The following is a 24,684-nucleotide window of genomic DNA, read 5'->3' as shown; positions in this document are numbered from 1 at the left end:
TTGTAACTGCAGTATTTTCATACCGATCATTATCGTCGTCGAACGTTGCATAATTTCTATTGAGGTCAAGGAAAAGGAGCCTCCGAAGAATTTGAAGAAATGCTAGTTGCAACTGACGAATACTTTTTTTTAAATGTTTTCTTACTTCTATTTCAATACAGAGAATGTTTGAACGTATATATTTTTGAGGCCTGGTTCTAGCACCAATGTTACATTTTTAAAGGTTCTACGTAAACGACAATACTTGGCTCCTACGACAGCGATCACAAATGCCTAAAGTGGTATTCTTTTGAGCTTCTAATTTTCCGATTATAGTTCCGTTAACAGGAAAAATTTTCCGAAACACAGAAAACCAGGAAAAGGTTTACAACACTGGGAAAACCATATTGTAGTATTGTAACTTTTTTTAAAAGGATTTGTTATAAACTGATATCTGTTCTACAATGCATAGCTATTTATATGTGAGATTTATGTGGTAGAATTTATGTGAGCAATTCGCCGGTACGTACGTTGGTTGTAAACAGTAGGTAGTCGACTGGCAAGACTTTGATTCTACATGTGTTTATTTGTTTTGACGTAGTTACGTTAGTTCTATTGTTTCAATAATTATGTTTCAACAAGAACTTGAAATTTTGAATATATCTGTAAATTGTTTTAGCTGTTACTTCTTCATTTTTTCAAATGGCACGGATGGGATAGCCATTAATTTTTAGGTTTCAATAGAAGCTTTAAAATAAAATTTTTAAATTTTTTCCTATTCAACTTTTTTGGGTTATTTTGTATTTGTAATGCAACGTGTATATTTTTTAAAAGTGCTCTATCAATATAATGGTAACAATGTATGCACAACGTCAGCATGTTTGGGACCATTATAATTGGAGATTTGTTACTCCAGGCTTGCTCAAACAAATCAAAATAGAGTCGGTGTGTCATTTCATGCGTTTGTATTCAATCATAAGCCATCATCATAACCTCACTCAACTGTACTTTCCCACTCCTTTCCCTACATTCCTACCTTCTCGCTCAAAACTGGCCTGCTCTTCGCACTCTTTCTCTATTTTTCCATCCTCTACAATACCTTCCTTTTACCACCGCACAGTGGTCCAAAACGGCAATTTCATGCCTTTAATTATTTTTCATCAAAACCGTAGACTTTTCATCATTGGTGTCTTATGAAAAGTTGCACGGGTTGTTACTGCGGTTTTATGTACATGGACGGCCATGTTCCAGTACACGTGTAAAGACAGATAAAAAAATTAACTTTTTACTGGAAGCAGCTAGAGAATTTTCGTCTTCGACAATATTGTAGAAAATTAAATTTCGAGTAACTTTACTTAAGAAATTTTTTTTCTAGCTCTAGCCGTTAATTAATTTTAGGTGGTTTAAATAATAAAGTTTTGAAAATCAGTTTTTTTGTTTTATCAAGTTTTATATTTTTCTGAGAGTAATGATTTTTTCTAAAAAACTAGATTTTGTGCAAATACTTAACAGTCTATAACATTTCAATGTGCTATGATAAATTTCAAAAGAGTTATGAATATTTTTATGTAAAATACAGTCGAAATTAAAACTTATATATAGCAGAAGAGTGAAAAAGTAGCAGATCAAACAGTTTAGGTTGGATAATAATTTCGATTTAGAACAAAACACCGAAAGAATGGTTTGTATCCGATTGTGTCCAAGGATTATATGGGCGAATATATGTCTGGTGTGAGGTTGTTATATATTTTATATATTTTCATGCGCAAGAATAATAAAAACAAAATCAACATAATGAAATATATATGTATATATTACATTTCATCTTCTGAATTGTCACTAGAGGTGTATACTGATTGCTCATCCTCTTCGTTAAAATTTAACAAGCTTCTCGCATCTGATGAAAGAGGTTTCATGAATTTTTGAGGTAATTTCCGTAGACTTGCTACTACGGGAAGATGAATGAAGCCGCATGAATAGATCTTTGTTGGTTAACACTCTCGATGATTTTCTGGTACGATCTCTGCGATAACGCCTAAGATCCTTATTACGGGATTCTTGTGCTTCTTCAGAAAGTTGGCCGATTGGTACCAGGAATGAGTTGATTACTTGCGATCCATGAATCAAAATTTTGTGAACACTAGCCAGCATGTAATGCCACGGGTACAAGTCCACAAGTTGTTGTGCAGTTTCCAATGCATAGTTATCGAACTTCTGACAGTTTATTTTATGGCCAGATGCAATTGCTTGAAGAATGCTGCCGCATCGTTTGAGTACATTAACTTCAATACCCGTTATCTTAGCTGTTTGTTCAGCAAAGGAGAAAAAAATTCGCGCCGAATTTCCATCGTTAGATGTACCCGCACCTCCCGCGCATGGTTTGTCGATTATCAACCCCATCTCAGTTTTGAATAGAAGTTGAATTTGAATTTTTCGTTTGACCAACTTTTCGCGATCAGTTCCACGTGCTTGCCATGATTTGATTTCTAATCGATATGAAATGTGAACCTTATCCATGCATGTAATGTTAATAAACCAAACTGAAATGTATCCGTATTAATCGTGCGTGTTTTGATTTCCACAATATTGTTCATCATTTTTGGAGTAGCTTGACATATGTAACATTTTCGAGATGACTTAGTGGCCGTTAATGCGTTAAAAATTTTACCGTCAACCATTGTTAGCACCATTTTATAATGAATTTTGATTCTTCTAGTCTCATTTAATATAATCGTTGGTTTCAAATTTTCTATCTGTTGATTAAAATAATTTCTCTCACGCATTGAAATTTCTGTGGTTTGCTTGACAAATTGTATTCGAAGCGGTCCACAGTAACGGGTTGAAGAAGGCCGGGGGTTTTGAAATAGAATTTTTTCATTACTCGCGGCTACTATTGGAACAATAGAGGTCAAAAATATATTTCCATCATTTTTTGAGCCATCATCCTTCAGAAATTTTTGCTTGTATTCTGAATGGTCAGTGCTTCCATCGAATCCCCACTTAACGGTTAGTTTAATGGATAGCAGTTCATCATCTGTGAAATGTGTTAGTTTGTCACTATTAGCTTCTACTAACCTATTAGATGTATGATCCAGAAATTTTTGTAATTCAACTTCTACAGATGTCTCAGTAACCTTTATGGACGATTCATCTGGATAACAATTCTGCTATTGTGTGAAAAAGCTTACATAAGTCATCGTTACCTCGCACATCGTTACCTGGCATTATCGATGGGTGACAGTGCGTGATTAGAATTTCTAATCCAGTACTGAAATTTCTTTTTGTATTCAATGTCGTCTGCACCAGCACGCTACCAGCATAATGTAAACGCTTGCCAGCTGCTGGTTGTTGCCAGCATGAAAATTTTTGATCGTTCTAAATTTCATGCTGGCAAGCGATGCTGATGGAGAAATTCAAGATGGCGACGGAATGAAATTGATGTATATCTCGCACGTATTTCATGTTTTTCTTAGTTAAAAGCATTTCTTCGCGCAAAGTGGATCAATATCATTAATGAGCATGATGATTCAAGTATTTCAAAGATGTTTTTTATAGTTTTTACAAATTTTGCCAGCAAGAAATTTCCAGCAATGGTGTAAACATTGCCAACTGCTGGTGTGTCAGTATACTGGCACCAGCATGCTGGCTACCAGCAATAGTGTAACCGCCACATTTGTCTTTGTTATACAGCACATCCACCAATGTTCACAGGTTGGAGCTCAAGAATCGCCGGTTGTTTTGATGTTGTGTTATTTTCAAATTGGATTACATTTACAACAATGTGTTTGCTAAGAAAAATTTATTTAATTATAATAAAAAACAAAATATTTCTAAAATATATTGAAGATATTCACAGTTACATATTATTATTTTTATCATTATTATTATCGTTATTATTATTCTTATTGTTATTCTCATTATTATTATTATTATTATTATTAATATTATTCTTATTATTATCATCGTTATTATTATTATTATTGTTATTATTTTTATTATTATTACTATTATTATATTCGTTTTATATTACAGCGGCTTCCAATTTTCCAGCTATATATATTGATGAAATCCTTGGATACAATCGGATACAAACCATTCCTTCGAGGTTTTGTTCTAAATCGAAATTAATATCCAACCTAAACTGTTTGATCTGCTACTTTTTGCACTCTTCTGCGATATTTAAGTTTGAATTTCGACTGTATTTTACATAAAAAATATTCATAAGTCTTTTGAAATTTATCATAGCACATTGAAATGTTATAGACTGTTAAGTATTTGCACAAAATCTAGTTTTGTAGAAAAAATCATTACTCTCAGAAGAATATAAAACTTGTTAGAACAAAAAAACTGATTTTTAAAACTTTATTATTTAAACCACCTAAAATTAATGAATGGCGAGAGTTAGAAAAATATTTTCTTAAGTAAAATTAACTCGAAATTTGTTTTTCTACAATATTGTCGAAGACGAAAATTCTCTAGCTGCTTCCAGTAAAAAGTTAATTTTTTTATCTGTCTTTACACGTGTACTGGAACATGGCCGTCAATGTACATAAAACCGCAGTAACAACCCGTGCAACTTTTCATAAGACACCAATGATGAAAAGTCTACGGTTTTGTTGAAAAATAATTAAAGGCATGAAATTGCCGTTTTGGACCACTGTGCACCGTCTCAAAATTCTTCACTTTCCTCAGCGTTATCTCATAAAATATTATGAGATACTCACGGTACCGGAGACTTGTGAACTTAGCCTATGAATCATCTCAATTACGTCGCCATTTTGCCAACGGCAAACACACGATAGCTGCTCTCTCTCGGCGATCGTTCAGCTGCAGCAATCAACCTGTTCATAAGCAACATAAAGACGTCGCTCGTTCAGTCAGCATTCACTTTCCGGTATCCAACTCCGCGAGTTGCGCACTAAGTCCAGCCACGGTACTTTTCTCGCACCGTATGCGTCAGCTAACTTTCCGCTCTGTCCACCGTCAACAATGCTCGGATCAAACAAGAGGGGTCAGGCCACCAAACTTGAAGTACGAGAATGGTTGTCTGTCCGCGCGCCGCTTGGGTCGATTGTAGCACGCCTGCCAACGCAATGATTTGGGCCTTTGCCGAAAAAATGCGAGGCGAATCAAAAACAACAAAACCCTGAAATAATAGCTATATTGAATCTTTTTGTGACGACCCTCTTTGGTGAGTTATGCAATATTTTCCGTTGTAACTGCAGTATTTTCATACCGATCATTATCGTCGTCGAACGTTGCATAATTTCTATTGAGGTCAAGGAAAAGGAGCCTCCGAAGAATTTGAAGAAATGCTAGTTGCAACTGACGAATACTTTTTTTTAAATGTTTTCTTACTTCTATTTCAATACAGAGAATGTTTGAACGTATATATTTTTGAGGACTGGTTCTAGCACCAATGTTACATTTTTAAAGGTTCTACGTAAACGACAATACTTGGCTCCTACGACAGCGATCACAAATGCCTAAAGTGGTATTCTTTTGAGCTTCTAATTTTCCGATTATAGTTCCGTTAACAGGAAAAATTTTCCGAAACACAGAAAACCAAGAAAAGGTTTACAACACTGGGAAAACCATATTGTAGTATTGTAACTTTTTTTAATAGGATTTGTTATAAACTGATATCTGTTCTACAATGCATAGCTATTTATATGTGAGATTTATGTGGTAGAATTTTTGTGAGCAATTCGCCGGTACGTACGTTGGTTGTAAACAGTAGGTAGTCGACTGGCAAGACTTTGATTCTACATGTGTTTATTTGTTTTGACGTAGTTACGTTAGTTTTATTGTTTCAATAATTATGTTTCAACAAGAACTTGAAATTTTGAATATATCTGTAAATTGTTTTAGCTGTTACTTCTTCATTTTTTTAAAAGGCACGGATGGGATAGCCATCAATTTTTAGGTTTCAATAGAAGCTTTAAAATGAAATTTTTAAATTTTTTCCTATTCAACTTTTTGGGGTTATTTTGTATTTGTAATGCAACGTGTATATTTTTTAAAAGTGCTCTATCAATATAATGGTAACAATGTATGCACAACGTCAGCATGTTTGGGACCATTATAATTGGAGATTCTTAAAAGTCGAAGGTTTGCAATTAACACATAATTGTAATTCATTTCCGGAATTGAATAATGAATTCTTATCTTACCGTATTCAAACAAATTGCATTGAACTCGATTGTTATTTCATTCCAAGCATGATTTTTATCTTTATTTCATTGTGTGTCGTAGCCTTACATTCAATAATATGTTTACGATTTAGCACCAATCTCAGAAATTTTCTCCTCAGTTTCAGAAAAATTTCCTGAGCGAATTCGCTTTTTCTGGTTTTTTTCGCAACAAAAGCACAAAAACCCGTCTACCTAACATGAAGTTCGTACTGGAAAATTATTGGAACGGCATTGGTTTACCGTAAGCCGTGTCGTGTGAAGAAGTTAAAATTTTTAAGCCCGGCTTGGAAGAGACCATTAAATTTAAACGAAGCTTACCATAAACTAGGCGTTAAGCCGGGTAGATAACGAAATTGGTCCTATGCTGTTAACCTGCAAAAACCATTGCAAGACACTTTAGATATTTTTTTCGTTTGGGCTGTACATCTTGGATCGATTCGATTTCAGGAAAGAATAATTCCGCGCAGCTTCAGCTTTATATTATGAGGAGAATGATGCAACAGGTTTTGGCTTTCAAATACCCCGGGCTGTGGATTGATTTCAAATGAACATAGAGAGGACACATTAGGTATCTGATAACAAAATGCCAACATAGAGTGAATTTTCTTCAAACAATTACAAGATCTTGTTGGGCTGCTCACCTGGAAGATCTAATAAAATTGTAACAGACAACAATACTTTCGGTGATGGAACATGGATGCGTTTGATTTCGTTCCGCTGCAAACTCTAATATTATTAAACTTGTGTGGATTCGTTGCTTGCGATTATAATTCGATGTTTGCGAATTGCTTCAGGATGCATTTATACAATGTCTTGAAGTTGTAACGATAATTCTTCCATTGAAAAATCGTTTTTGGGAGCTTTCATCGCAACTGCTGATGAAATGTGAGGTACTGAATCCCCTGGTTATAACTAACTTTGAGAAGCTAGTTGAGCTTGGATCTCAAACAAGATTCATGACTGTATATTTTAATCAAATGTGACAGGAAATCAATCCTTCAAGATATAATAATAAATGTCCCTGACAAGACTTTATTTTTCGACACATCCATGAAGCATGAACTGCGTGAAATCCCGGAACACCTACGATCGACGGAACACATAGAAACATTTATGAACAAAAAGAATAAATTATTTTTATTTCTCTTATAACTGAAATTTTATAAAACAAGTTTTTGTTGTGATATTTTTAATTTACCAATAAAAAGTGGGATAATTTTCCATTATTGTTGTAATGGAAAATCATCCGTCTTCGATTTCAGATACTAGTAAGTTCTTAAATACACCTAAACAATCCCAAGGCATTAAATTTGATGCAAATTACAAAAGATTCAACGTCACATTCAACGTCACATCTCTAAAGTAAATAGGGATAAAATTCAATTTAAAACAGGCAATTGTAACCTGTAATTTTTTTGCTATTAAATATCGATTCTATCGAAGGAGGTGGACATTGAAATTGGTCGTTTCAAAAACTCCATGCTTGAGGGAGTTAAGATACTCGAGTTCAAGCAATTGAACCCAACATCTATTGTCGATGAAAATAAGTCCCTCACATTCGTTTCGAGTAACATTCGCTGGATCTGCGTTGCCTAGCCAAATATCGACAAAAATTGCCTTCCTGTTCGACCTTTTGCACCGCATGTTTTGAATTGCACGAACCGTGAAAAATTGGTGCATATAGCTATTTATTGCAGGAATAAGTCTAAATGTATCAAATGTCAAGGGCCTCATTAGGATAATATTTGCGATAAAGATATAGAAAAATGTGTTTATTGTGGAGAGAGTCTTCAGTATGCGCTGCATTTAAGTTGCGTAAATACAAAATGAAGCTTTCTTCAAATGCACGGTCTAAGCGCACATATGCAGAAATGCTTTAAACAAATATTGATGTCCCGCACTCGAAACAGAAAACGGTTTTTCGGCCAGAGGAATCTGACTGATGAAAATAGTGAAATCACTCCTTAAGGTTCTGTTAAGAGGAAGAAGAAAAATCATCCAAATTCTAATCTAAGAAGCTAAATTTAAATACAAATACTGTGCCTCACAATTTCACAAACCACTCTAGGAACTAGCACAAGAAAAGACGTTCACCAACAGGATTACTGAAGTTTTCAGAAATTGTAAAATGGATTTTCGCAGCATTCAATATTTTTGAATCTATTCTACAATTTCTGAAAATTTCAGTAATCCTGTTGGTGAATGTAAAACGAAGCCCACTGGATTATTATTCAGAAATATCAAATACTGCGAAAAATCCATTTTTATTTTTTTTAGTAGTTCGGCATTTCTTCCAATGGCTAGAACTTTTTCGAAACAGTTATCAGTTCAATGGCCAGTTCTCTCAGGTTTTGTATCATTTGATGGATAATTTAGCATCCGCCGCGAATGATTAAATTATTGTCCTGCATTGGAATTGTCGAAGCGTTATGCCAAAACTTGATTCATTTAAAGTTTTGTTGCAAAGCAAAAGTGCTTTGTGTGAAACATGGCTTGCATACAACCTTTCTTTAAATTTTAATTATTTTAACATTATACGTCTTGATAGAGACTCCCCTTATGGCGGAGTGCTTTTAGGAATAACGAAATGTCATTCATTCTATTTCAATACAGAGGATGTTTGAACATGCAATTAACACATAATTGTAATTCATTTCCGGAATAATAATAATGAATTATTATGAATAATCTTACCGTATTCAAACAAATTGCATTGAACTCGATTGTTATTTCATCTCAAGCATGATTTTTATCTTTATTTCATAGGGCCTTACATTCAATAATATGTTTACGATTTAGCACCAATCTCAGAAATTTTCTCCTCAGCTTCAGACAAATTTCCTGAGCGAATTCGCTTTTTCTGGTTTCCTTTCGCAACAAAAGCACGAAAACCCGTCTACCTAACATGAAGTTCGTACTGGAAAATTATTGGAACGGCATTGGTTTACCGTAAGCCGTGTCGTGTGAAGAAATTAAAATTTTTAAGCCCGGCTTGAAAGAGACCATTAAATTTAAACGAAGCTTACCATAAACTAGGCGTTAAGCCGGGTAGATAACGAAATTGGTCCTAAGCTGTTAACCTGCAAAAACCATTGCAAGACACTTTAGATATTTTTTTCGTTTGGGCTGTACATCTTGGTATCGATTCGATTTCAGGAAAGAATAATTCCGCGCAGCTTCAGCTTCATAATGATGCAACAGGTTTTGGCTTTCAAATACCCCGGGCTGTGGATTGATTTCAAATGTACGTGGAGAGGACACATTAGGTATCTGATAACAAAATGCCAACAGAGAGTGAATTTTCTTCAAACAATTACAAGATCTTGGTGGGCTGCTCACCCGGAAGATCTAATAAAATTGTAACAGACAACGATACTTTCGGTGATGGAACATGGATGCGTTTGATTTCGTTCCGCAGCAAACTCTCATATTATTGAACTTGAGTGGATTCGTTGCTTGCGATTATAATTCGTTGTTTGCGAATTGCTTCAGGCTGCATTTTTACAATGTCTTGAAGTTGTAACGATAATTCTTCCATTGAAAAATCGTTTTTGGGAGCTTTCATCGCAACTGCTGATGAAATGTGAGGTACTGAATCCCCGGGTTATAACTAACTTTGATAAGCTAGTTGAGCTTGGATCTCAAACAAGATTCATGACTGCATATTTTAATCAAATGTGATAGGAAATCAATCCTTCAAGATATATTCGAATACCTGTCCCTGACACGACTTTATTTTTCGACTTATCTAGATAAAAGTATAAGGTTAAAAATTAAAAATCCTCCCGCAAACTCGATTCATTCTAACAACCAATGGCGTCTCGTGACAAAATTTACGGGTTGTGCGCTTCGACGTTGCAACTGAGACAGCAATTTGTTTTCAACTGCCATAAGCATAGGCCTCTCCTGAATTTGTGCATACAAGATTTCACAGAGCTAATTTGACCAGTTGTACAGTGCACGAGGTGTACATGAGGACGAGACGCCAACATGCTAACGACAAAGATCTAACAACATATACGATATTCTTTCAGAGTTGGGTTTTGGCGAGAGAACAAAATCCTACTTTTCTTAAAATGTACGCATGTCACTTTGAAAAAACAACAACAATCTATGCCTCTAGTGACTGAAATGAACTAAATTTGATTCTCCTATCATCGACAATCTTCGACTGCTCCTTCGTCGACATCGACATTATTCCGGTCCTATCGGCAATCCTTCTATCTCACACTTTGCATAGAATAACGTCTGTAACTATCAACTTTTGATCTGCTGTTGAAAAAAATACAGCAATACGTCGTAATAATTGAAAGAAAAACTGTCATTTTCACTTGGAACCTTTTCTAATATTTCTCGAGATTTAATCATAATGATGAGCAATTAAATTTGTAACCACCGCTCAACTGTTATTGATGATGATGAGAATGATGCAACAGGTTTTGGCTTTCAAATACCCCGGGCTGTGGATTGATTTCAAATGTACGTAGAGAGGACACATTAGGTATCTGATAACAAAATGCCAACAGAGAGTGAATTTTCTTCAAACAATTACAAGATCTTGTTGGGCTGCTCACCCGGAAGATCTAATAAAATTGTAACAGACAACGATACTTTCGGTGATGGAACATGGATGCGTTTGATTTCGTTCCGCAGCAAACTCTAATATTATTAAACTTGTGTGGATTCGTTGCTTGCTATTATAATTTGTTGTTTGCGAATTGCTTCAGGATGCATTTATACAATGTCTTGAAGTTGTAACGATAATTCTTCCATTGAAAAATCGTTTTTGGGAGCTTTCATCGCAACTGCTGATGAAATGTGAGGTACTGAATCCCCGGGTTATAACTAACTTTGATAAGCTAGTTGACTGTATATTTTAATCAAATGTGATAGGAAATCAATCCTTCAAGATATATTCGAATACCTGTCCCTGACACGACTTTATTTTTCGACTTATCTAGATAAAAGTATAAGGTTAAAAATTAAAAATCCTCCCGCAAACTCGATTCATTCTAACAACCAGTGGCGTCTCGTGACAAAATTTACGGGTTGTGCGCTTCGACGTTGCAACTGAGACAGCAATTTGTTTTCAACTGCCATAAGCATAAGCCTCTCCTGAATTTGTGCATACAAGATTTCACAGAGCTAATTTGACCAGTTGTACAGTGCACGAGGTGTACATGAGGACGAGACGCCAACATGCTAACGACAAAGATCTAACAACATATACGATATTCTTTCAGAGTTGGGTTTTGGCGAGAGAACAAAATCCTACTTTTCTTAAAATGTACGCATGTCACTTTGAAAAAACAACAACAATCTATGCCTCTAGTGACTGAGATGAACTAAATTTGATTCTCCTATCATCGACAATCTTCGACTGCTCCTTCGTCGATATCGACATTATTCCGGTCCTATCGGCAATCCTTCTATCTCACACTTTGCATAGAATAACGTCTGTAACTATCAACTTTCGATCTGCTGTTGAAAAAAATACAGCAATACGTCGTAATAATTGAAAGAAAAACTGTCATTTTCACTTGGAACCTTTTCTAATATTTCTTGAAATTTAATCATAATGATGAGCAATTAAATTTGTAACCACCGCTCAACTGTTATTGATGATGATGAGAATGATGCAACAGGTTTTGGCTTTCAAATACCCCGGGCTGTGGATTGATTTCAAATGTACGTAGAGAGGACACATTAGGTATCTGATAACAAAATGCCAACAGAGAGTGAATTTTCTTCAAACAATTACAAGATCTTGTTGGGCTGCTCTCCCGGAAGATCTAATAAAATTGTAACAGACAACGATACTTTCGGTGATGGAACATGGATGCGTTTGATTTCGTTCCGCTGCAAACTCTAATATTATTAAACTTGTGTGGATTCGTTGTTTGCTATTATAATTCGTTGTTTGCGAATTGCTTCAGGATGCATTCATACAATGTCTTGAAGTTGTAACGATAATTCTTCCATTGAAAAATCGTTTTTGGGAGCTTTCATCGCAACTGCTGATGAAATGTGAGGTACTGAATCCCCGGGTTATAACTAACTTTGATAAGCTAGTTGAGCTTGGATCTCAAACAAGATTCATGACTGTATATTTTAATTAAATGTGATAGGAAATCAATCCTTCAAGATATATTCGAATACCTAATAAATGTCCCTGACACGACTTTATTTTTCGACTTATCTAGATAAAAGTATAAGGTTAAAAATTAAAAATCCTCCCGCAAACTCGATTCATTCTAACAACCAGTGGCGTCTCGTGACAAAATTTACGGGTTGTGCGCTTCGACGTTGCAACTGAGACAGCAATTTGTTTTCAACTGCCATAAGCATAAGCCTCTCCTGAATTTGTGCATACAAGATTTCACAGAGCTAATTTGACCAGTTGTACAGTGCACGAGGTGTACATGAGGACGAGACGCCAACATGCTAACGATAAAGATCTAACAACATATACGATATTCTTTCAGAGTTGGGTTTTAGCGAGAGAAGAAAATCCTACTTTTCTTAAAATGTACGCATGTCACTTTGAAAAATCAACAACAATCTATGCCTCTAGTGACTGAGATGAACTAAATTTGATTCTCCTATCATCGACAATCTTCGACTGCTCCTTCGTCGACATCGACATTATTCCGGTCCTATCGGCAATCCTTCTATCTCACACTTTGCATTGAATAACGTCTGTAACTATCAACTTTCGATCTGCTGTTGAAAAAAATACAGCAATACGTCGTAATAATTGAAAGAAAAACTGTCATTTTCACTTGGAACCTTTTCTAATATTTGTCGAGATTTAATCATAATGATGAGCAATTAAATTTGTAACCACCGCTCAACTGTTATTGATTACAACTGAGAAAGCTCTTATTGATTTAAAATTAAAGTCAAACCCATACAAAAACCGTTGAGACATGGGGTGCTGGCCCCATTTTCAATGGATTGTGCACCATTAAACTTGTGCGGTACAATAAGATATTTCAAAAATTGTACTGAACTTCTGGTTCAAACACAAAATTGAGTATTGCAGGGTGGCAAGTGAATTGCCGATTTCAATTTCCCGGTTTTTTCCCGGTTTTCCCGGTTTTTTGAGACAAAAATTCCAGGTTTTTGGAATAGGCTCAAATCACTCCTGTTTGATTTTTTTTAAATATTTTTTAATTCAAACTTTAAACAAATATCTCACATCCAAAAAGGATCATTGTAATAGGCCCGCTAATTGAGGTTTCTCATACTTTCCAGGCATTTCGATGTATAAATAGAAAATAGTCATTATAACATGTGCATATAAGAAAAGTATAAAGCCTTTTTCAAGTCATTCAGGGGTTTTGGTTACACGTAACCGATTTCTTCCGAGTGCACATGACTGTTTTTATAATTTTTTTGGTATACATATGATTGAAAATAAATCAATAAGGAACAACAATCACAAAAACGGACGCTTGCCACTCAGAAAAAACAACAACAATCCATGATTGCAACTTCAAATCATTTTGTACATTTTTTTTCGCTCCTTCCGGAAGTGAAAGTGGAAGTCCCAGTTCTGCGGGAAAATTATAAACGGCATGATGGCCGAGGATGGCTTTTATCGTATCAAAGAACGCTCGCTAGCAACTATTCACACGATTCAATCAGTGCCATCAAAGAGAGACGGATATCATCTAAGCAACAAAACACCGTCATGGTTCATATAACATAGAACGGACACCAGTGAGAAAGCAAATTTCTCTCGATGACCTGTCTGAGAATCAAAGGTTAGCTCGCTGCTGTGGGGATTCTCTCTGAAGCAGCAAAAGGTTGCTTATTCTCGTTTTGCGATCCGATTCTATACGGGCAGTGGATAATTGCGATAGAATCATTTTACTATTGCCGCTTATTCTAACTATGTGAATATAACCTTTGTAAAAGTTGTATCTATGAAAATAGCTGTGAATGCTCCAGACCAGGGTTTGAAATATTGTATATTGTGACCTAGTATGAGAATCAAGTCGAATTATCTGCGATAATTATCAACTTGCGATTCTTTCTTGGCAAATTCCTCACCGCGCCGATCATTGCCGGACTGTATATGTTTTGTTAAGGGCTATGAAATACTCAGAGTATGAAGTGGAGTGAATTCTCTCACGGTTCATGCATTGAGAGACATCGAGTTCTTGTAGTATCTTCTACCAGATTGAAAATGTTGTATACAATGTAGAGAAATATCGAGCCACTTTCTGCCAAATTATCGGCAATAACAAACACTGATGATGGCACAGCGAATCAAACATAATATCGTCATTGCCAGGGCTTCGGCCATGGTACAATAAATTGTTATATGGACATATACTGTTTAAAGTTTGTCGCTTGCAAGCAATGAATGATACCATCAGATGAATTATCATGCTGTGATTGTGATGAAAACCATAAAACCAATTATTAAATAAGTCCTGTCAGACCAGAAATTTTGAATTTTCATGTAATAGAATTGAGTTTAAAAACATTAGATGTATTAGATGTGTGTATTAGAAGATTTCGCAAAACCGTTCGGCTGCCACGACTTGCTCTTTTAAAACACCAATTTTTCTAATGTATCTGTTAGTCAATAAAGAATGTTTACGATTTAAATGCGTTGATGGGCAAATAAATCAAATGATTGCAGTTAAAATGCACAATATATCGATCTGTTCGATCGATTTTCCTAATAGGATTCTAAATGCTCGTAGAGTAATCAGAAAGTACGAGTTCTTCATGATAAACTCTCCGTTGGTTTTAAACCAGTTTTATTTCCAATAGCTCAACTAATTATCTATATGAGAAATTTTTTGGCCTGATTCTAGCAGATCAATCAATAACAATCAGGTTTTCAAATTGTTTTGGGAAAAATAGATAAGGCCGCATATATTTTAAATCATTACCTTATTGAAGTTCCAAAAGCTCAAATTAAATTCAATTCATTTTTATCTACATCAATATCAACGTTCTTGTGATCCAACTATGGAATAGTTGAGGACCTTTAAAATAAAATTAAACATAGATTCACTGAACAAATCAATCCATTTTCTAAATCTTTCTAACATTGTATACTAGTCCTCAGAAACCAGTTTCAACTCTCAAAAATGAACTCAAATACTTCCTGTAAACGGCGAATAAGATCAAAGTGAACAACTCTTCCAATCTTGCGAGTATAAGCATAACACAAGTATTGCCTAAAGATGACATTACTGGGACAAATTATGATGAAAAACATGAAGGCTACTAAAAATGTTCAATAATTTTATTAAAAATTTTCCCTATTTTACCTTGAGATTTTGCCATAAATTTTGCAAGTGTGTTGAATACTTATTCAAAAATTGGATAAAAATCCAACAGAAGCATCCAAATTATCCTTATTGCTCAAAATGAGCTAAAAATTCCTGCAAGCCTCTAAAAATCGTTGGACGAGACGTGGGGTGTAGGCCCAATTTCCAATAGACAATAAGTTATTTCAACACTTGTACTGAACATTTCGCTCAAACGCAAACTTGGGTATTGTCTCCTACTTTTCAATTGTTGAAAAAAATCATTATGCTAACAACTGTTACTCATAGGTGAGGTAGTAATTTTTTTCCCGGTTTTTCACTAAAATTCCCGACTTTTTCCCGGTTTTTCCCGGTGAAATCAAATTCCCGACTTTTTCCCGGTTTTCCCGATTTTCCCGGTCACTTGCCACTCTGGTATTGGCTCCAACTTTTTATATGTTCCATCAGGTAAATCACGATACTGAAAATCGATAGGATTAGGACTAGTAAGTTTTTTCCGGATTCACACTAAAACTCCAGGTTTTTTCCCGGTTTTTCCCGATAAAACCAAATTTTCGACTTTTTCCCGGTCAATTGCCACCCTGCTCATAAGTGGATTTAAATTTGTAACCACCGCTTAAATGTATTATCAAATCAAAGAAAACTGTTATTAACATTTATTCGATTTACGTATAATGATACATTTTTCATAAACGTATATATTTTTGAATTTTGGTTTTAGCACAAATGTTATATTTTAATTGTTTTACTTGGCTTGTATTCATTTTATTCAGTAGCCTGCCAAAGTTGATTTCAAAAGAACGATAAAAAACAAGAAAACATTCAACTATTTTTGGTCACTTTGACCTGACGATAAAATGATCACTAGTTCTGGCGATAATTCTTTTTAGTTGCTAATAAGATGTTAGGTCTGGTATCCTGGTTATTAATAACCTCAAGAAGCTAGTTGAGCTTCGATTTTAAACAAGATTCAAGGCAGGAAATCAATCCTTCAAGATATATTCATATACCTAATAAATGTCCCTGACTCAACTTTATTTTTGACACATCCATGCAGCGCGAACTGCGTGGAATCCCGGAACACCTACGATCGACGGAAATCATGAAAACATTCATGTATGTATTTTAAAAAAATATTGTATATTGCAGTGCCTTAAGTTGAACTGTTAGCTCAATTAAGACTGCTTTTAGCATCGCTAAGTCAAAATGTAAAAAAAAGAAATGAATATTTGCTTATAATGCAAACAAAAAAAAAGGGAAATTCATTGAAATAACCACTTTACAATTTGTTATTTTGCTTTGCTCTTGGTGTGAAAAAAATAGCAGTAAACACATTTGGCTGCGCGTAGGAGTAATATAAATTATTCATTATTAAATTAAATTAAATTATTATCTATATTAATCCTACTCGCAGCCAAATGTGTTTACTGCTTTTTTTTTGCACCAAGAGCAAAGCAAAATAACAAATTGTAGAGTGGTTATTTCAATGAATTTTCGGTTTTTTTGTTTGCATTATAAGCAAATATTCTTTTCTATTTCTTATTATTATAATGTTGTGTAAAATTGCTACTACACTTTGGTGGCATTCATTCGTCATTTTGATATACTAAATATTCAATTCTGTTCCTTTACATTTTGCTTTGGCTAAACAATGCTTAAAGCAACTTTAATTCATTAATCTTTCAACGCTCAAGGAAAATATGTGTCCGCTCAAGGAAAATATTTTTCCCTTCTATGCAAAAAATGACGTATAAGCTGTGCCAAGGGCAATTAGGTACCGCAACAGTACGTTTTGCGAAAAAATTGATTTTACGAATTACTTTTGATAGCATTATACAAGAATTTGAATTTAAAATAATTGTCATTTCCAGTTAATTTTATTTCGTAAAGAAAATTGCTTTCAATACTTACCCTTGTTTGGCAGTTGTCCATTATTTCGTAAACATCCCTTAAACGTTCATCACTCTGATATTGAACTTTTTCTTCTAAATCAGCTATGGCTTGCTTCAAATTTTCTATTTCGTTCTGCAAACAAAAGATGATTATTTAAAACTAACAAACTTTGAGGTTTCCTCCTTCCATCTAGACCTATATGGAATCTATGCTAAAAAAGAATAACTATATAGTGATTCTAATTGATCCTTAATTTTATTATTATTATGAAAATCATACATATTATCTGTAATATCTATAATATTATTATATATTATATTTATTATATATTGAATTATATAGGTAAAATCATAAGAAACCTCAAAGTTTGTTAGTTGTGATATATCTTATGATTTTACCTATATAATTCAATATATAATAAATATAATATATTACAATATTATAGATATTACAGATAATATGTATGATTTTCATAATAATAATAAAATTAAGGATCAATTAGAATCACTATATAGTTATTCTTTTTTAGCATAGATTCCATTTAGGTCTAGATGGAAGGAGGAAACCTCAAAGTTTGTTAGTTTTAAATATTATAGTAATAATATTATGAATGAAATAGGTAGAATCATAAATATTTTCTGAAAAATAAAATGCTAGAAGTATAATGATTCATTTTGCTCATAAAATCATCGACAATAAACATGATCGCATTAGAAAATATAATTTATGAGTTTCGTGATTTCTTGATCAATTAATAAATTGCAAGTTCCATGATCATGAAATCACGAAACTCATAAAGCATATTTTTTAATGCGATCATGTTTATTGTCGATGATTTTATGAGCAAAATGAATCATATTAATTGAAGCATTTTATATTTCAGAAAATATTTGATTCATAATATTATAGAAAACCGGTGCAATTTTTTTTCCACACGTATGCAAGCTAGTAATTGTAATCGACTGTCATAAAATTGTTTACAGTCTTTTTCGGCGAATCCAGGCTTTATAAAAATTTCAGCACCTATTTGATTCATAATATTATAGAAAACCCGTGCAATTTTTGCAAATTGCTTGGCTTCCCAGGATACAACCGAATGCTGCATGATGAGCTTCAAATCCGCGGCTTCGATGTCGTAGCACTGCAGGAACTTTGTTGGATGGGACAGAAGGTGTGGAAAAGTGGGCATCGAGCGGCTTCTACCAGGGCTGTGGCATAACCAACGTTCTAGGAACGGGATTCGTAGTGTTGGACAAGATGCACCAGCGAGTGATTGGGTGGCAGTAAATCAGTGATAGAATGTGCGTATTGCAGATCAAGGGCCGTTTCTTCAATTACAGCATCATCAACGTGCATTGTCCCCGAGACGCGATGACGAGAAGAAAGCATTCTACGCGTAGCTGGAACAAACCTGCAACAGCTGTCCACGGCGGGATGTAAAACTCGTCATCGGCGACATGAATGCTCAGGTAGGCCGGGAGGCAATGTACAGGCCCGTGATCGGGCTGGAGAGTTTGGTAACGGTCAACGATGCGTAAACTTTGCAGCCTCCCGAGGAATGGTAGTTTATCCCCCGCAGTGATAGAGTGATGTGCTACGTCCGAGTATCTGGGACGCTCTCGAGTCCCTTCGATAACGATAACGGTCAACGATGCATAAACATAGCAGCCTCCCGAGGAATGGTAGTTCGAAGCTCCTTCATCCCCCGCAAGCCCCAACAATCCAGAAGTGTCGTGAATACAACGTACCTACGCATCACCTATTCATTGACTTCAAAACGGCATACGACACAATCGATTGAGAACAGCTATGGCAGATCATGACGAATACGGTTTCCCGGATAAACTGACGCGATTGGTCAAAGCATCGATGGATAGAGTGATGTGCTACGTCCGAGTATCTGGGACGCTCTCGAGTCCCTTCGAATTTCGGAGAGGGCTACGTCAAGGTGATGGACTTTCTTGTATCTTGTTCAATATTGCCCTGGAAGATGTGATTCGAAAAGCGAGGATCGACACGAGTGGCACGATCTTCCGAAAGTCCGTACAACTTTTCGGCTTCGCTGACGATATTGATATTGTGACACGTAACCTTGAGAAGATGACGGAAACCTACATCGGACTGAAGGCTGAAGCTAGGCGTATCGGACTGGCCATTATTGAAAACAAAATACATGAGAGGAAGATGCTCTAGAGAGGAACACTACGCCTCCCACCACGAATATTGATAGACGGTGACGATATCGAGGTGTTTGACGAGTTCGTGTATTTGGGCTCACTGGTGACCGCCGATAATGGCACCAGCAGAGAAATTCATAGACGTATTTTGGCAGGGAATTGAACTCAGAAAAACCCTCTGATCGAGAAAAAGTACGCCACCGCACGAAATTGACCATCTACAAAACGCTAATTAAACCGGTTGTTCTCTATGGCCACGATACCTGGACTATGTTGTTCTCTATGGCGCCCTCAGTGTTTTTGAAAGAAAGGTACTGAGGACCATCTATGAAGTGCAGATGGAAGACGGAACGTGGAGACGGCGTATGAATCACGAATTGCAACAGCTGCTTAACGTCCTTAATTCATTGGTCGTTCTTTAAAACGGAAAAAGTTTGAACCATTCAATAATAACATTGATCCACCATGTTACAGTCTAAACTGTTTACTATATTTCGTCTGAACCGAGAAGCCTGAATAACAAGTGAACGTACGGCATCATTAACTGTTGTGTTTCCCACACTGTTGCGAAAAGGAAAAGAATGACTTCTGTGCACTTTTCGAGTATTCTTTCTGAACCCGATCGGATGCATTGTTTCGGTGGTTGTAACAAAGTGTTCATATGAAACGTTTTGATCTAAGTAGTGCTTGTTTGGGTTTCATGCAAAAAAATATTGGATTGAAGTATATGAGTTTCGTTTGCCGTAAGAATCAAACCACGCTCAACAATGTGATAAAGATGTGTTCAGAACTGCAATGAAAAATTTGCTCTTCACCGCTATGAATGGTATTGAAACAAAAATTTTGGCGCGATCAAATCGCAATGTATTAAAGTAGTAGTAAGTAGTGAAGAATGTTGCTCAAACGGAAGAAACTTTTGCTACTGTCGCTTGTTCCGGAAAAAATGAACGAAAAACCCCTGGTTGCAGTGACAATACAACGAATCTTCCAGAAAACAGTGAATTGTTAAGATCAGACAAGGAAAGGATCCATGTCTTGGATCGGCTCTCGAAGGCAAACAATCGATAACATCGTGATTTTAGGCGACTTCAATTTTAATTTTTTTTTTCATTTTGCTTCCTATTTCCGGTTGATTGACGCTCATCTATTCAATCGCTAGCTGCTCAGCTGTTAGACAGCACATTCGGTTTAATACAACTGAATGGATGTAGTAATGTACGAATTCTGGATCTTTTCCAGCAATGAAATTGCTGCTCATATTCCAGTTTAGAAAGCTTCCATTTCCTTAGTTAACGAATGCACGAATCATTAGTTACAAATTGCAGAAGCAATATCATGCAACTTTCGTAAATCTGATTTTATATCAAGGAATCATTTTTTTTAAAAGCATTGATTGGAACAATGAAATTATCCATAGTGACTAGCTGCATAAAAACTGAGCTGGGTATAGATTTATGCCATCGATCAATTCTTTTCGAAAATACAAACTCTCATCTTTGGCCTAAGTGGCATGTGAGCGATTCAAACGATTAAAAACTGCACAAAGATCTAAATTTATTATCATTAGCCTTGAAATATTATTTGGTATTATCATATCCACTCTAAATGTACCCTGGGGTAGTTGTCAGGCGAAACGACATAACATGGAATTTCATCCAAACTTGCATGACACAAGATCAGAGCATATCAATCAAAGCTTCAAATCGTTTTATGGTACTTTTTGTCTTGGTGTCTAGCAGAAATAATATGCACTCAAAATGTACCCTGGGGTAGTTGTCAGGCAAAACGACATAACATGGAATTTCATCCAAACTTGCATGACACAATATTAGAGCATATCAATCACAGCTTCAAATCGTTTTATGATACTTTTTGTCTTGGTGTCTAGAAACAATCTAAATCTAGCATGCTACGTGTAGGACTGAAACGATACCTATAATATTTATAGATTTGCGTCATCGATTGGCCAATCAGAGCGATGCTTTTACTTTGATATATTGCTTACTCCACCAAAACCGTCGACTATGGCAGGGAAATCCGGTATTGCGGAGATTTTTTTTGCACACAAAATAGGACACTACTAGCTATTAATGACAAATAATATTAATAATTGACACAAAATTGACTTAGCTGTTTAAAACCTGACTACATTTGTACGTGTATTTTTCTTGAGTTTCTAAATTGCATCGCTATATAGAAGACAAAAATGTGTTCCACATTAAATTATTGAGTTGTTTTGAAAAGAAAGTTAGCATCGCTTTGGCAGCACACGTTGAACATAATTTAAAGTCGATTGCTTAGAGCACTTCAACGACAGAATTACGTCATTATTGTAAATTAGAAACTGAAGAGGTCCTAAGCGACTTCCTTGTGGTACGCCAGATTGAGAAGGGATATTTCCGATTTTTACCGATATTCGCGACCTATAAGATATAGATTCCATGTATATATATACAGCCAATCCGTTTATGAAAACCGATCCATATATACAGCCAATCCGTTTATGAAAACCGATACCATTGCTGGTGCTATGCAATGATAATTCTTGATAAGTGCAACTGATAAATCAGCAAGAATAGCATGTTTTTTATTACCTTTTCCCATTTTGCGGATGATAAATGATGTATAACGTATCATATTTGTATTCTTTGATTTCCTATTAAATAATCCATGTTGATCGGCAGGGATGTAATGTGAGTTGCAGCGAAACATGAAGTTCATAACGATCACCTCAAACAAGTTGGAAGCTGCACTCAATAACGCAAAACCACAATTTTTCGATTGCTTCGTAGTCAAGGTCATCGATACTAAAAACTGTGAGCAGCCAATAATTGTCTGTTAAGGCCAATTATTTGCATATTATTCTAATTTATATAAAATGAACTCGATTGATAATGAGAAAAAATTTATCGCTTTACCCGAAATCGCAGAATAGTAGTTATGGTAGAGAAACGCTATAAAAACTACTGCTTGTATATAAAACTTGAACACAGGCTTGGCGAAGAGAAGCCTGAATATGAATATCCGTATCGCAAGCGTGAGCTTTAGATGTAATTTCGTCTATTGATACATTTATTTTTCATCACATTTGGGTTATTTTGTCTGCTAAAAAACAAATACAAATCACGACAAATAGAGCCTATATTCTGGGTTCGCGTGTTTGGTGTTGGTTCCAGAAAAAATTCAATCTAGGCAGACTCTTGTGCATTTGCGGATTCAAAAGTGTGACGATTAATTGAAAATGTCGATCATTAAAAATTTTGGTTACCTTAGTGTCGATTCTATGTTAAATGAGCCATGCCGGGTTTTTGTCGTTGCGATGATTTCCGTCTCTCTTTGATGGCACTGATTCAATCGTTGAAGAGTTGCCAGTGAACGTTCTTTGATACGATAAAAGCTATCCTTGCATATACACACAGACATTTTGTGATCTTAACGAACTGATTCGAATGATATATGACACTCGGCCCTCCGGGCCTCGGTTGTAAAGTCGATTTTCACAGCGATTGCATAACCTTTCTATATAAGAAAGGCAAAAAATTAGTCAATTTACAAAGCTAATTAAGCTGAAGTTGACATCGAAACCAAAACAAAAATTACGGCATGCTTGAATTTACTTCAACTATAAATTTCATTTTTTTATAAGTAAGTGTAAGTAAAGTGACGATTGCCTCAAATTTAGAACAAATATGTTTGGTCAGTGTTTTTCCAAACCAGTGAAATCTAATACCAGTGTCGTCAGCGGTAAATTTGTTGATTTGTTGCCAGCTTTCTTCTACACAATTTCATATGAGATGTTGTCAGTTACGTGAGAATTCTTCCCACCTTGCAACACCTGCATTAATGCATTTTCTCAAAGTAGATCGCAATAATTTGCTTAACTTTTTCGCACATCTCCTCGGTACAAAGTTAATGTAAATGAATGAACGTGAAAAAAAAATAATTATGAAACTATGTAGATTATTTTCCTCTTCCTTTCTCGCTAACTCGGAGTTAAACGTCGACTTTAATGAAACTTTTCCATTATCTCTCTCTTGAGTCTGTGTGGTTTGTGAAGATGTTCCCATAGCTAATTTTCCGTTTTCTGCAAACTTCAGGAGAATCCGATTCCGCAAAGGGCCATATTTGAATCATTACTCAGTGTTGTCAGTCTTTCGGTGCCATTTGTAGTATTTCTAACTGTATCATTTCTAACTGGATCGGAACCAGAACATAAAATTGACAACGAATGAAGAACTGATGAAGAGTGTTTTTCACTGTCAACTCACGGAAAACCGAAAGCACATGTACGGGAGAACACATTCGAAAGACATTCCATAACGTTCGAACTGACAATGGTGGTGATGAATTTTCCCAATCCAATACAGTAGCTTCGCCAAACCCGTTGTATATGAATGTTTTAAAGTTAAGTGCCTTTACCGATAAAATCGAGAGCGGATAATTCGATTATTCAGCAACTGAAAACGAATTAACAAGCCTCCTGTGTTCTGTCAAATATGCATTGACAGCTGGAGTTTCACGAATTGAAGAGAGGGAAAATAGCAAGCCATGCAATACAAGTAACTTGTTTTATACCTTTGTTTGAACGTTTTTTTTTTCAACCAAATTGAAACCTTTCGATATTGCCTTTCGTGAAAGAATTTCAAACACAAACTCATTCTTTCGTGTTTCCTTTACGCTTTCTCATCTTGTAAATATCAACCTCAATTACCTTTTCTGCAGACTTGCAAATGCATGTTGGAATAAACAGAAGGAAAAAAAACGGAACACGTGGGAAACTGCTCTTCGGGCCTGATAGACTGAGCCCGGGTAACGTCACTAGTGCCTTCTGCTCCTGTATGTCAGAGTCTATTGGAGTTGGGTCTAAATAAATTGGTGGGGGCAGATTATCCATTCGTGCTTCCCTCGGATGACGAGCAATGACTTGAACAACCCCATGGGGTTGTAGTTTTTGGAAACTATTTTCAGGTCAACAGAACGGCACTAAACGTTTCAAAAGCATTAAAAAAACTCAGTTTTATTTTTTGTATGACAAAGTCGTTCAAAAACATCCTCTGCTTAAAAGCTTTTCATGTTCTGGAGAAGGGTTTTCGGGGAAATGCTATAGCATCTGCAGACACATTTTATGCAAACTTGTAACCGAAA

At 35.5% G+C, this 24,684-nt stretch overlaps 1 protein-coding gene across 6 annotated transcripts in view; it reads right to left on the bottom strand.

The window, feature by feature from the left end:
- The window catches only part of LOC131431585 (transmembrane and coiled-coil domains protein 2), a 216,456-nt gene that overhangs the window by 64,417 nt on the left and 127,355 nt on the right, over positions 1 to 24,684 (bottom strand). For 5 of the 6 annotated variants that reach the window (XM_058597398.1, XM_058597404.1, XM_058597399.1 and 2 more), the window contains one exon: positions 17,381 to 17,494. The exons of the other annotated variant lie outside the window; for it this stretch is intronic. In XM_058597398.1, coding sequence (XP_058453381.1) covers positions 17,381 to 17,494 — 114 coding nt within the window. The remainder of the gene's footprint in view (positions 1 to 17,380; positions 17,495 to 24,684) is intronic. 6 annotated transcript variants of the gene reach the window in all.

Source organism: Malaya genurostris, chromosome 2 (genome assembly GCF_030247185.1).
Source record: "Malaya genurostris strain Urasoe2022 chromosome 2, Malgen_1.1, whole genome shotgun sequence".
Lineage (NCBI taxonomy): Eukaryota > Metazoa > Arthropoda > Insecta > Diptera > Culicidae > Malaya > Malaya genurostris.
Note: the sequence above shows the minus strand (reverse complement) of the source record. Positions and strands in the feature narration are given on the sequence as shown.